The 15365-nt window shown below is 34.8% G+C and overlaps 1 protein-coding gene across 1 annotated transcript; it reads right to left on the bottom strand.

The window, feature by feature from the left end:
• Window positions 1-5413: 5413 nt before the first annotated feature.
• LOC123921928 (pectinesterase inhibitor 3) lies at window positions 5414-6408 on the bottom strand. The gene has a single exon (XM_045974661.1). The coding sequence runs from the start codon at window positions 6270-6272 to the stop codon at window positions 5700-5702; it is 573 nt and encodes a 190-aa protein (XP_045830617.1). The 5' UTR covers window positions 6273-6408; the 3' UTR covers window positions 5414-5699.
• Between the last annotated feature and the right edge of the window lie 8957 nt (window positions 6409-15365).

Genomic DNA, 15365 nt, shown 5'->3' with positions numbered 1-15365 from the left:
GAAATAAACTCACCCAAGAAGTCAACCATAAGTTTCTAGTGTAAAAATATATCTAACAAGATTCTGCATACTGCTGGTCAGATGTACCAACATCTAGGAGCACATCAGTCCCCTTCTCAAGGACAATAATAAGAGATCCTTTATCAAAGCCACTGGAGGTTGGCTTGTAGGATTGAAAGCAAAAATAAATTGCTCATAACTTCCATCAGACCTCTCTTCAACAAACTCATATGTGAGTGCCTTTATGAGTGGACTTGAGATCACCCTCAAGTATCGTTGGCATCTCCAACAAGTTAGTTGAACCTCTCCAGAGGAGAACAGAGTGTTGCACACTCACAACCACCAGGAGTTTTCCCATCATATATATGCAGCGGAATTCAAACCAGAAAACTCCTCAACAAACTTCAGGCACACCATAATGACTGAAGGTGTGAAAACACAAGAAGGGGGGGGTTGAATTGTGTTTTAGCCAAGTTAAAACTTTTTCAAAGTTCTTAACTCAACTACAATAGCAGCGGATAAATAACACAATATAACGAGATAAGAGAGAGAGAGATCACACAAGCAATTTATACTGGTTCCTCTCACAAAACGAGAGTAGTCCAGTCCCCTTGCACTTCCAAGGTATTTCACTATAATCACACAAGATTACAAATGCTCAAGCACACAAGCAAGAGACTTCACAACTATGCTCAAGCACACAAGCTTAAGACTTCTTACTTAAGCACACAAGCTTAAGACTTCACAAACTTACAGAGATAATAAAGTTGTTGAATGAATACAACTGCTCTTAAGAGAACCTTAATAAACAAATACAGTGAGAACAAAGTATTTGGACTAAGAGTTAAAAACACTAGTTCAGAGGTTCAGAGCTTGTATTCGCAAATCATAATTGTTCGAGCGCGTGTAAAGATTGTTAATTACTTTGCAACTGGATTCTTCTAGTATATATAGGACTGATAAAGAGTCGTTGCAAAGATGACCGTTGATGAAGATAATCTTTTGTCTTCAAGCAACTTGTCTTGATGTAGTTTGGTCGTTTCCAAAACAGAGTAAGAGTTTCAGTAACTTTGACCATGTGCAGAGAAGACTTTCCTTATTCAGCTAATAAGTCTGATAACCCACGTTCTCCATTGTGGACAGACAAAATGTAAGTAGCTGTTCTGATCAAGGTTGAGAGGTCCTTTTCTTCATTGGTAAGAGAGTTGACCTTCAAATTCGAATCTTCACACCATTCAAAATATACCTCAGAGTTTGATTCACTTCAGACTTTAGTAAGTTCTGATGTCTTCATCCTTTGATGTAAGTAACTTCTGAAGATTCTTATCTTCTGAGTTCTTGCGAACTTCTGAGGACTTGTCTTCTGAGCTTTCTTCAGAGCTTGTCTGAAGCTAAGTTCTGCACACTTAAAATAAATTTTTAGTCCTTCCAATTGTATATTAATACTTTGTTATCATCAAAACCTTAATAGATTTAGGGGCAAACATTTTTAAATCAATTTTGTTCCAACAATGACCTTTGCACAAACTCCACACTCCAGGTTCAACAGGTTAACATAGGTTTGAAAATAAATCAAACCATACAGCAGCTCAACACCAAAGCTACACACCGTGCCATGAATAGTCCATCCTCCACTTCTAGGGACCATTCAAACAAATATGAACTTCTCCAAGTCCAAACAACTTTTCAGTATTCCTTACTTGTTCATAACCAGAAAGTATCTTCCCTAGGATCTCACCCAGATACAGAACAGGATGCCTGCTCTGATACCAATTGAAATTCTGGTACACAGTAGCCAAGTGTTGTCCACGATGTTCAGACACTTGTCGTAACACTTGTCTTAACAGAGAGAACAATAAAGTAGAGCATTAAAAACGGATACTGAAAAACATAAATAACACACATAATTGTTAACCCAGTTCAGCCTAACAGCCTAATCTGGGGGATACCAATCCAGGAGGAAATTCACTATCAGCAGTATTAATTCAGAGCTAAACTCCCCCGTTTACAACTCCTCACTTAATCCCTATCCAATGACACTTCTACCTAGGAACTCCTAGATATGAGACCCCGTCTCACTCCCCTCAACCTTACAACCAGTAAGGATTTCAATAACAACATAATGGAGACACTCTCCTTGACAAAGATGAAGACACACTTCAATGACATTAACACCTAGCCAACGACTAAGTTCACAATTTGGAGTTGCTTAAAAGCTTCCTCCAAATACAATACTCAACTCATTACCTACAGGTTTCTGAGTGAGGACATGACCATCTCACAACCCGAGTGGTTCACTTTACACCAACTCTCCTAGAGAGTGGCTTAAAGACACGAAACCCTTAAAAGACTACATCTTTGATATTCTATTTTAGCTTCAAGTTTCGGTGAATAAAACAGGGTTAGCAGCACCCTTTAAATAGCAGAGCCTTGTGGGCTTTTCATAATGCTTCAGCTCCAATAAATCTTCTAGATGCAAAATATATATTTTTACCAAATCTTTCTTTGCATCAAATATTCCTCCCATAAATATATTTGTTGTAAATCTATTTTAAAATTAAATCTTCTAATCTTCTTGAAGCACAAAGATTTATTTGAAATAAATCTTTTATATTTTCTGCAGCAATCTTCACAAGATATATTTTTGAAACAAATATTATATTTTATAAAAGTTATTTTATTCCTTTAGAAAATAGAACTAGGGTTCAGCTGCATTCTGAAACACATTGATCACGTGCGCCTTGTTGTATAAGTCACCACGAAATAATTCTTCAATCAAATCTTCGAAAGATTGAATAGAAAATAAAAACGCTAGCTGGCGCGAACAATCAGACATACAAGTGTTGTTACATCTGTCTCAACACTTGGTGTACGCACATATGTCTCAACACTTGGTTAAAAGATGTTTTTGCAAAATGTATCCAACATACAAAAACCCAACATTTTCCGTGCACTCTCTGAATTTATCAAATACGCCTTCCGCAACTTAACATACAATTACAGCTCGCTACTTAACATGCAGACTTGTGAAAATCTAATCGTTGTGTCCCACTTCCATTCCTTCACTCTTCCATCACCTCCCCATTCAAAATTTTGAAAACATATTGTTCACAAGTTAACATGCGAACTATAGGTGTACCGTTGAAAACCGTTTGCTACTTAACATGCGAATCTTGTCTATATATATATATATAGCGAGGAATGATTCACAGGAAAGATGTTGTGGTCCCACGCGCAAGAAAATATTTCTAGGAAGGCACTACATCGTCTTGCGGATGAGGTGGCTAGGGTGAAATAAGTTGGTACAAATAAATTCAAGTGTGGTTGCTTGTTAAGCAACATTCGAGTTGTCATGTGCGTGTTCACTTGCCAATACTATTAAGGAGGGTAAACCCATTTGCATGTCTGAAATTCACACTCATTGGAAGCAATTGGATTTTGATGACGCTGATGTAAATAAGGAAAGTCGTCCAAATTTATCCCTTCTTCTTGGATGAGACAATATTCAGGCATAAAATTTTAATTTTCATAACATAGTAAGTTTCATTAAAATTTCTAACAATGTAGCAATTATTAATTTTCACTAAAATTTCAAACACGCATCTTTATCCACAACAAACCAGATTTAATGTAGTGACTACAACATAAAGGTACAAATGAAAGAGTAGTTTCATCGGTTTACCTACCCTGAAACAAAGTCAATGCATCCACCTCCAAACAATGTCAACACTAAAGGTGCAACGAAGAGGGGGAATTATAGTCAGGATAAGCTCTCTACTAAGTGTTCTCCTTCTTTTTTGAGCATGTCGACTCTTGCATTCAGACACACATGTGTCGCAGTCATCGTTGATTAGCATAACGTTCTCAATCATCATCATATTTATAGAGTTTTTCGATGCATTTGATTGAACGGTGATATGTCACATTTGTACCGGTGTCCAATTAAAATTGGCCACTTGGCAAGACCGTTGACTATGATCAAAGGCCATAATTTTTTTTTTGCACTGATTGGTTCGTAGGTTAATATTAAAACATTCGCTAGATAGGTAGCGAACAAATATTATTTTTTTTTTATAGTTTTTCTCATTTTTACATTGTCCGCTACTTAATTAGTAAAAAAGATAAAAAAATAAAAATGTAGGGAGAGCGAGAAGCCCGGGAGATGCCGAAAAAAATCCACCGGAATGCATCCTTAATCGTTTAGGATAAAATGCTAAGGGTATGAACCAAATTGTACCAAAAAGATACATTTCAAACTATAATTTTTTAGGTTAAATAAGTTTTTAATTCCTATAAATATCTCATTTCATTTTTAGTCTCTCTAAAAAGATAAGCAACTTTTGGTCCTTGATAGTCTTGCAAGTGTACAAGAATATCATCGTAATAAAAGAGTATCAATCCACAAGAACTAATGAGAAACAAAATAAAGTTCAATAGAACAAGAGATTAGAAACAATATTTATATGATTAGAGACAAAGGTGGTAAAATATGAGAGAATGTTGAGTGAGATTTTGTTGGTTTTTAAATAGACATGCAAGAAGATTAAACTAAGATATATGATTATAATAAAAAGCATCCTATCATCATAGATTTCATCAATAGCATGATTTAAATTCAAACCCTATCAATATTAAGCAATTATCATCAGAAATCAATTTATAAACAAAGTCTAAAACATGGAAAAACCATGATACAAAGGCCTCTGGTTAGAGGCGATTAACGGAATGCCCCGCCTAAACACATTGGAATTTCTCGAACCCCCTCGACACACGGTTGACACATTACACCTGATCATAATCTACGATCTAGATAGACATCAACTTCTTTCGGATCTTCATTTGCATGCTCTATGATAAAGCTTTACTTATGTAGCTTATGATACACTTGTTAGAAATCCCAATCAACCAGAGTCATGATCAAGAAAACATGATATATACTACTGACCTTAAAATAGAAGTGAACCACTTACACTTGGCAATGAGCAACAACAACTCAAAGAAATAAAAAAAAACTATTCCAAGAACACAAGTTCCTACAATTGTCCATGAATTATATAAAATCAATTAGGCCATATTATTAAAATATAAATGTAAATTGATAGGTTTCTTAATAATAAAGTTGACAAATTTCATTCACATTATAGACTACATATATATTTATATAGTTTAAGTACTAAATCATAAAATCATGCTAAAGTAAAGACTAATTAAATCGATGTTCCGTGTGCATAACTCAATTGGTAGGAACATCGTATTATATATATGTAGGATCCGAAGTTCGAACCCTAAACACACTACTTATATTCTGACCATGAGACTAGTTAATCAAATATATTGGTTAAAAAAATTGACGATTTATTCCACTCACATTCCCCTATCCCCATTCCCCATCAACATCATACAATCCACTTTATTTAATTTAACATATTTGTTCTAATTCTCCAACATTTGATTTACATCATCATTGATATTGATATTGATATGATAATACATTTCAGCCCCATAAACATTACAAGAGGCAACAGCATAACAACAACAAACAAACAAGATTTATCAATTACAACAACCGTTCACACTTTCACGTACTACAACTTATAAATAAAACAACCTACTACAATACCACACTTAACGTTCTTTTCTCTTTTCCGTACACACAAAAACAAGCTAAAACAACATCAGTTTTTAGATCTTGAACAACCTTAGAACTTCCCATTTCCAACACGATTGATCATGTAAAGAGCATTACTCGTTACCCTAGCAAGATCAGTAACTCTCTTTTTAACATCAGGCCTCACATTCCCATCAAGGCAAGTGTCGCCATCAGTAAGCGCGGCACTTACCCATGTCAAGGCGTTGCTCATCTGCCACCGGAATGTTTCCGGTCGCAGATGTTGCAACTCCTCTAAACTCTTATGAAGTTCATCAATTGAATCAGCAATCTGCTCTTTGCAGTCACTTAGATCAGCCTGCTGACGTCTGCTTAAGCTGCTGCTGTGGGACCCACTTTTGGAAGATACTAGATATTTGGAGGCTCTCTTGGCGTGGGCTAAGCTTACCCGGAGTGCTGCCTGAGCTATGTCTAATGGGCTTTTAGCTGGCCCGGTGTAGTTTGAGAGTGTTCGGAGACATAACTTTGGGTATCTGGAGTGAATGCAGGAGGAACGGACTAGATCTTGGGCTTGGGCTTCATCATGGGCTGAGATGGAGGCTGAAAAAGTGAAGAAGATGAAGAAGTAGAGTAAGAGAGTAGTGAGTGTGAGAGGGGTTTGCATTTTGTTGTTAGATCTGAAAAGAGGAGAGAAAATGGTGGATATAGTTGTGTTGGCAGTGAGTTAGTGGTGGTGTGGCAGGGTTTTGGGTAGTGGGAATTGAGTAATTTGGTTTGTTTTCTTTTTATGCAATGCAATAAATAAATAAATGATAGTAGAGCGGTAGTACCTTTATAAGGAACATGATGTAGTATTATCTACGCATTTTTCATACCGCTTTTAATCAGGACCGTTTGATCTAAAATTAATGGTTGAAATTGTTTTGTACTGATTTTATTAAAATGTAATTTGAAATCGACCGATTTCAAATAGATGACTGAAATCTGCTATAACGTGTAATTGTGTGCTCTGACTACAGGAGAGCATCCTGATCCCTTTTATATGGGCATGAGCTCAATAGTTTTTCATTTAGATAATTTTTTTGGCTTAATTTTAGTCCCTAATTTTTTTGTTTGTTTTTACATTCATCCCTTGATGGTTAAACATTTCTCTTTGATCCTTTAAAGACATTTCTGTTTGTCACGTTGATCTATTATGTTAACTTTTTGCATAAAACGTTAACTTTAATTTCATATTGATAGTTTAACAAGTTTCTATTGGTCTCTTGTCTAGTTTCATATTGATTCGTTATCTAGTGGGCTTAAATGCAGTTTTACCCTCACTGTTTTGAAAAATGCGGAATTTTACCCCCCTATTTTAAAATGCGGAATTTTACCCCCCCTATTTTATAATTTGTTGGATTTTGCCCCCCATCAAAATTCTGCACAAAATCTGCTTCTGAGCCTCAAGTTCAAAGTTTCGCAAAAAACTCAATTTGGATCAATAATTCACCAAACTGGTACCGAAACGACCGCAATCGAGTTAGTTTTCCACAGAATCAAACTCCACTGAATTTGGAGTTACAGAGAGAGATTAATTACTGTTTTAGTGAAGGTATGTTCAAATTAATTATCGTATGAAACTACTACTGGTATTTTCGTCATGCCTCTCACCCTGTAGCTCATTTTTGAATACTATTTACATGTATGGAAAGCTAACGAAATTACCCTTGTTGGAATTTCAATTTCGTCGAATTTGGAGTTACGATGCGTTCGGTAGACGATGTTGAATTTGAAGGTCACAAGTAGATTTATGCAGAATTAGTAATTGGACATACCTTCACTAAAATGGTAATTAATCTCTCTCTATTACTCCAAATTTAGTGGGGTTTGATTCTGTGGAAAGCTAACGCGATTACGGTCGTCTCGGTGTCAGTTGTGTGAATTATTGATCCAAATTGAGTTCTCTGTGAAACTTTGAACTTGAGGCTTAGAAGCAGATTTTGTGCAGAATTTTGGTGGGGGGCAAAATCCAACAAATTATAAAATAAGGGGGGTAAAATTCCGCATTTTAAAATAGGGGGAGTAAAATTCCGCATTTTTCAAAACAAGGGGGGTAAAACTGCATTTAAGCCTATCTAGTTTAATAGGTTTCATATTGGTTCAAAAGTTAACATTGTTTGCAAAAAATTATCAGAATGGACCAATGCGACAAACAAATATATATATATATATATATATATATATATATATATATATATATATATATATATATATATATATATATATATATATATATATATATATATATATATATATATATATATATATATATATATAGTATATAGTATATATATTTTAAGGACCAATTTAAAACTATTTTTTTTAAAAGACTAAAATACTAATTAAGCCTTTTTTTTTCTGAAGCATTTCTTGCGCTCTTGCATTTTCATTTTTATCCCTTTATATGATAATTAGCAAACATAGTAAAATACCAAGTTTGGAAAAACACATTGTATCATGCAAACGGTGGTCACATTTAAAAATGCCAATTTTGTCGGTGGTAAGAATTGCTGCTCTTTGGTCACAGTCAATGGTCTTGTACGGTGGTAAATTTCGAATGGTCATCGTAGCGACTGTGACATCAACCAATCACCTGCATCCTAGAATTCTATAAACCGAAACATCTATTTTTTACATTTTTCACTCACTCATACTCTCCCCTCATCTCATCTTCTCTCTTATTTTTTGTTTGTTATTTTTTACATTTCGTTTGTAAGAGGACGTATAGTCCGTCGTTGATTAGACATAACAAATTTGATGATTATCGAGACAATTATGCTAATAAATGAGGGACTTTTTGGGGGCATCTATTGAAAACATTATGACTAATTGAAAATAAGATTTAGAGCTGCTCTTAAAATTGAACCTAAGAAATTGAAAGCTAGCACTTTGAACTGGGTGGTTTGCATCATTTTGTACTCCTAGAGGGAGATGCTGATAGCGTATTCATTTCAATCGTATTGTTTTATTACTCATCAATACATAGAGACTATGAAGAAACGAAGTAAAATTTTATATTTACGGTGATTAAAAGAAAAACTAGTAATTTGTCAAAAAAAAAAAAAGGAAAAGTAGTAAAATAAAAATGAATATTTGGAGGAGATATTGTATATATTTTTGAGAGATTATAAAAAAAAATTAAACTAGAATGTATTTTTTGTTTCGAATTGGGCCAAGGCCCAATACTCGTGGCCCCAGCGCTTTACAATTATGTTATCCTCTCCTTACTCTAAAGATATCAAATATATTTAAAGATGGGGTACTGATTTGTATCTACGTACTCTCTCGAATCAATTAACGGAACGCTTGTAGCATGTTCATCTTTTATCCCAATCCTTTGGTTAGAGGGATAACGAACTTTATTTTTAGGATCCTTATGTGAGTAGTATAAATAGTTCTCATCAAAATATATCACACACTCACAATAATTTTTATTTAAATATGATTTTGCATGAAAATATTTTTGCATGAAATATCATAATTTAATTTGGAAATTGCATAATTTTTTCTGACATACAAAATGATTTTAATTAGCATGATTGGACTTGTTTCATGCGTATATTTCATTTGAAATAAAATCAGCATTCCATGATTTTACTTATTGAAAGATAATACATTGCCTAATTAAGGTTTGCTCAAAAAAAAAACCATTCATTTTGTTTCCATTATGAGTGAGCAACGGCTATTGTAATCAAAGCCTTTCACTATGTTTCCTTTGTTAAGTTTCAACGGCTATTTTATTTCTAAGGCACGTTATTCTCTTTTGTCCTATATATATAGGTGCCTTATGGTAGCTCTAAAAAGAACTGAATTTTTGCATCAAAAGTATATTAAAAATATTACTCATCACTCTCATTATTTTTACACTTGTTAATATATTTTCTTGAGAGCTTTTTTATACTACATACATAACATAGTTTACTTGTAGTACTTGTACTTCAATTTGTTTTATCTACACATATGGTGTAATATCTTGTAACTTAATTTATTCCACTTATATTGGGTGTGATCCCAATGTATTCAAGAGAGGTGATATCTCTTGGTTTAGAGACTCTTGCACAAGGGAGGTGATATCCCATTGTTTGTGTTGAGAGTTCTCGGTTGTAAAGGTTATTAGCTTATCCTGTTATAAAAGCTTGGTTTAGTGAAATCTCAAGGTGCTTTCCATGGGGACTGGAGTAGGCCCTTTGTTTTTGGCCGAACCGGGATAATTTCTTTGTGTTTTTCTTCTTACCATTTCATCTCTTTTATTTCTCGCTACAAGTTATTTTTATTTGGTTAAAAAAATTTAAGTGCTTATTTTTAATCATTTTTTTTTAGTACACAATTCACCCCCCCTCTTGTGTTGTTTGGAGTCACTTGACCAACATTAAGCACAATTATATTTTGAATTCTTTCGCCCAAATATCTCTAAAAACCCTAAACTATTCTGAATTATGTTAACGTATTGTATGACTTAGGATGTACAAAGTTATTGTTTATATTAATACATTGTCGAATCATGTATTGAAAAAAATTCATTATCTAATTTTAATCTAATATACCTTTCGTAAAAAAAATAATTATCTAATGTACCCAATAAGTTTTTAGGTAATTTAATTGGGGTATTGTATTATAATTATTTTATATTCATATTAGTATTTAAGAAAAAATCAAATAATTTAACAAAAAGAATTACGATATTTTAAATATATAAGTTTGTAAAATGAACTATTAAATTAAAATATTTTTACGGTATTAATTAGTCAAAAGTGTTATATAGACGTGATATCTATTACATGGTTATTCCATCTCGTGTAGGCCAAATACTCGCCAAATGAATTTACCATTACAAATGGCGCTTGTTTATTGGTTTTGGCAATGTGGCCTACCATTTTGTGGTTATTCCATCCCGTGTACTCCCTCCGTCCCAAAATATAAGGGAAAATTAGTCAACTAAAGTTGATGTATCTAGTCCAAATTTTTAACCAAATACATCAACTTTCTTTGACCAATTTTCCCTTATATTTTGGAACAGAGTAGTACGCCAATTACTTGCCAAAGAAACTTACCATTACAAATGGCGCTTGTTTATTGGTTTTGGCAATGTGGCCTACCATTTTTGTTCAATATTTTGGAAAATCGAAATTATTTCCATCTTAGCCCTTTCAATAAATGAAGTTTGACGAAATTCTTATTTTTTAAGAGTCAAAATTGTGTATAAAATACCATGTAGTAAAAGTAGATGAAAAATATACAAATCAACATTTAGAGAAGGGTAGTCATACGGAAAGAGAGCAGGGAGCTGTCAACATAGGTAGTCAACAACAACAACAAAAACCGAAGGTATTAAAGTTTTGGAATTTTATGTACTCATTTTATTAAACTTTTAATATCATATTACATGATTTCACATAGGAGTGTCAAAATCGATGGATTTGGATTGCTAATGGATGAATCAAATAAATCCATTAACAATCCATTAAAATTCATTCAAAGAATCCAATCCAATCCAATCCATCCATTAGAGATAAAATCTAATTCAATCCATCCATTATGGTATTTTAAATGGATGGATATCCATCCCATACGTCTATTAATATATTTGATTTTCAAAAATAAATTAAAACATAGCTATTATTAAAAAAATAGATTTATTAATTTTGAAAACATAATTTATGTTCTAGTTGTGTTAATTGATTATTAACACAATTATATATATCAATTGATTATTAAAAAATTGATAATTGTTCTAATTGTGAAATCATAAATTGTGTTCTAATTGTGTTCAAAAATTGATTATTAAAAAAGATTTATTTATTATTTTAAAAACATAAATTATGTTTTTGTTATGAATTTTTTCTTTTTTTATGGATTGATTTTGTAATCAGCCCAAACAGTTTTTTTTACTCAAGCCCAAACAGAATTTAAATAAGGTGGTGGTGGGTGCGGGTCAACGCTCTGGTCAACACCAGACCTCTGGAGACCCACGGCGGTGGATGGCAGTCCACGGCGGTGGAACCCATATTTTCCGGCGGTATGGCGGCCAGAGGTGGTGCTCCGGTGTTGACCGGTGGTTCCGGCATTGACCACCACCCTTATATTTTAATATATTTTTATTAAATTATTATATATTTTAAATATTTATATCTTGTTTTTATTAAATTATGTATATTTTAAATATTTATATTAATTTAAATACTGTATTTTTTTAAAAAAAATCCCTTTTTTTTTTTGAGAATTTTTTTTCAGTTTTTTTTTAAATAATTTTTCTTAAGTTTTTTATTTGTTTGTTTACAACTTTTTTATACTTTTTGACAATAAATTTATTTATGTTTTATTTTTATATAAATTTAATGTACTTTTTATCGGTAATGATCCATCTTTAAAAATTATTAACAATTTTAACTTTTTATTTATTTATTTATTTTTTTATATGAATTGTTTGTTTATTTTATTTTTAAAAAATTGCAATCCATTGGATTTAAAATTAATATAATTAATGATCCATTGAATTTTAAAATGAACAAAACTTACATGCATTTCCATACATGCATTTCTTACTTTTCCACTCACAAAGAGGTGGTTATTTGTGTTTTTTCATTTTGAAAAAAAAAAATATATTTAATAAAAAAAACTACCTCTTTGTGAGAGGAAAAGTAAGAAATGCATGTAAGTTTTGTCCTTTTAAAATTAAGGTGGATGGATTCAATCCAATCCATTAACTAAACGGATGAATTTGATCCAATCCATTAATCAATTTTTTAACTTATGGATGAATTGGATGGATCCATTAGTAAATGGATTGAATGGATAATGAATAAATAGATTTTTCACATGCTCCTTTTGTAGGAGGTAATTTTTCCCGATATTGTTAGCCACATATTTTCTAATTAAAATTCGAATTTGGATTTGTTATGTTGTGAAAGAACAGGATATACATATATTCTTTTGATTTATATTATATATATATATATATATATATATATATATATATATATATATATATATATATATATAGGTTCCTTCCGTTGTAGGTAATATTTGAGTGATGTTTGGACACTTAATAGACGTACATCTCTCAGCATGAACTCAAATCCTAGTTCACCACCTTATGAGAGTCTATCCCTTGTAGCTATAATCCACTCCCATTTCAATTAATGTTTTTTGACCAAATATAAAATAATATTTATTCTCAATGGATTCCACTGTTTCCCTTTTTTTTTTTTTTTTTTTTTTAAACTTGGTATCCGGCCTTAGGGCCGACTAATCCAAGGGGATCAATCCCACCGCCCACTTGCAGGGGCCCCATTTAAAGCCAGAGTTTTTTTTTGCTCTGTATGGACTTAGCCCACCGAAATTGGCACCAGTAAGAATCGAACCTGAGACCTTGAGAGAAGCATACTCCAAGGGCCCAAGCCAACACCACTCGATCAACCCCAAGTGGGTTCTGTTTCCCCCTTTCTTGAATTTGTTTTTCTCTATTTTTATTATTTATTAAGAAATTGTGAATTTTTTTTTTGAAGAAGCTAAAATGATATATATATTAACACAAACAGTCTCCCCAGCACAAGACGTACCGAGGTAGACTATAAAAATACAAGAGAGTCAGAGAGAAACAAATCAAAGTAAAATCATACAAGGCCCAAACACAACAGTGGACTAGACCACCAGCTATGGTGGTTTAAAGCTAACGTGATGTTCGTCGTCTTCAACCACCTAAAAGAGAAGAGCTTGATCTTGTCCAACAAAGTATGAGGTGTGTCCGATGAGCCTTTGAACAATCGATGATTTCTCTCTGTCCATATCACCCAAGCACAAGCGAGCCAAACAAGCTGCAGAAAAGACCGTCTCGCTCGAGAACCACCCAATGATGCCGTAAACTGAACAAAATGATCACGCAGAGAAGTGGAATCCACCAAGGAAATGCCAATCCATGCACGAACTAAATCCCAAAGCGATCCAGCAGTACTACATGATAGAAATAAGTGATGAGCCGACTCAGCCGCTCCACATCCAAGAACACAAGTGGCAACCGTAGGAGACAAAACGCCACGAGTAACCAGGTTTGCTCTCGTGGGCAACCTGTCCCTCAATAAACGCCACGCAAAGATGGAAACCTTCAAAGGAACCTGAGAATGCCAAATAAGGTTATCCGCATCATCCAAAGTAACTGAATCCTGAGACGTCAGAAGCTGATAAACTCCCCTGACCGTGTAACCTGTGTCAGAGTCAAGGCTCCACTGCCACCTGTCAATAACCTGATCCTGCAAAGAAATGTCAAGAAGTAAAGACTGACACTCCCCCAACATCTCCTCCTCCCACACCCACAAACGCCTCCGCCACTCCCACGCCCCCCCATCTGCCCCCCAACCTAAAGCAAACATCTCTGCGACCGAACGAGATTTGGTCGTGGTCAACTCAAAAAGGCGCCCAAACCGCTCCCTCAACGAAATCCCATCCAACCACGGATCGATCCAAAAGAGAGTATCAGAGCCATCCCCCACCCTCCTCGAAACATGCTCCCTAAACCAACTGCCTCCTGGCTCACCTACACCCTCCCTAATACGCACTAACTCCCTCCACCACACCGACCCCCTCTGACCGCCCGCCCGAAGACTACCTCCCTCAAGCCCATACCTAGCTACCAGTACTCTAAACCACAACCCCTCTCTATCCACCAGCATCCTCCAACACCACTTCCCCAACAACGCTATGTTGAACTCACGCAACTGTCTAACCCCCAAACCTCCATACTCCTTACGCAAACAAACAGATTTCCAGCTAACCCAAGAGATTTTCCTAGTATCCTCACAACCCCCCCAAAAAAATTTAATGAAAAGAGATTCAATAGAGGAAATAATACCTGAGGGAGCTTTGAAGAAAGAAAGGGCGTAGACAGGTAAAGAAGTCAAGACAGACTTTAACAGAACCAGACGACCACCAAAAGACAAAAAGCGACTCTTCCACCCAGACAATCTGTTCTTTAAACGATTTAACATCGGTTCCCAAAATACCAAACGACGCGGATCACCCCCAATCTGAAGACCCAGATAAAGGAAAGGAATCTTTCCCACTTTACAACACAGAGTAGACGCAGCTTCGCATAACTAGGACTCAGGAATATTAACGCCAACCAGCATACTTTTATTAAAATTAACCTTCAAGCCAGACATAGTCTCAAAAAGCACTAAAACAGCCCGCATAGCCCGAACATTTGCCCAACTTTTTACCCCCATCAAGAGAGTATCATCAGCAAATTGAAGGTGCGACACCGAGACCGACCCCGGTCCACCAATACTATACCCTGTAAACAAATAACGCGCCACCAGAGCTTCCATAAGTACATTAAGGCCCTCAGCCGCCAGAAGAAAAAGGAAAGGAGAAAGCGGATCACCCTGCCTAAGCCCTCGCCGAAGAGGGAATTCATCAGTCGGACTACCGTTAACTAACACCGAAGCCGTAGCTGTACAAACACACTCTCGAATCCACTTCCTCCACAAAGTCGGAAAAGACATTCTCCCCATAACAGCATCAAGATACCCCCAATCCACCGAATCATATGCTTTCTCAAAATCAACCTTGAACAACAAAAGATCCTTTTTCGACTTTCGCGCCTCATCCACCACCTCGTTAGCAATGAGAATACCATCAAGAATTTGTCTGTTCTTTACGAACGCAGTCTGGGATTCAGAGATAACACTACCAATCACTTGACGCAACCTATTAGCTAAAA

Source organism: Trifolium pratense, linkage group LG4 (genome assembly GCF_020283565.1).
Source record: "Trifolium pratense cultivar HEN17-A07 linkage group LG4, ARS_RC_1.1, whole genome shotgun sequence".
Taxonomy (NCBI): domain Eukaryota; kingdom Viridiplantae; phylum Streptophyta; class Magnoliopsida; order Fabales; family Fabaceae; genus Trifolium; species Trifolium pratense.
The sequence above is the reverse complement of the archived record's forward strand: the minus strand, read 5'-3'. Positions and strand labels throughout refer to the sequence as shown.

Bases quoted from the DNA above. Each gene is read 5' to 3' on its own strand.
- LOC123921928 (XM_045974661.1), bottom strand. From the start codon at position 6,272: ATGCAAACCCCTCTCACACTCACTACTCTCTTACTCTACTTCTTCATC.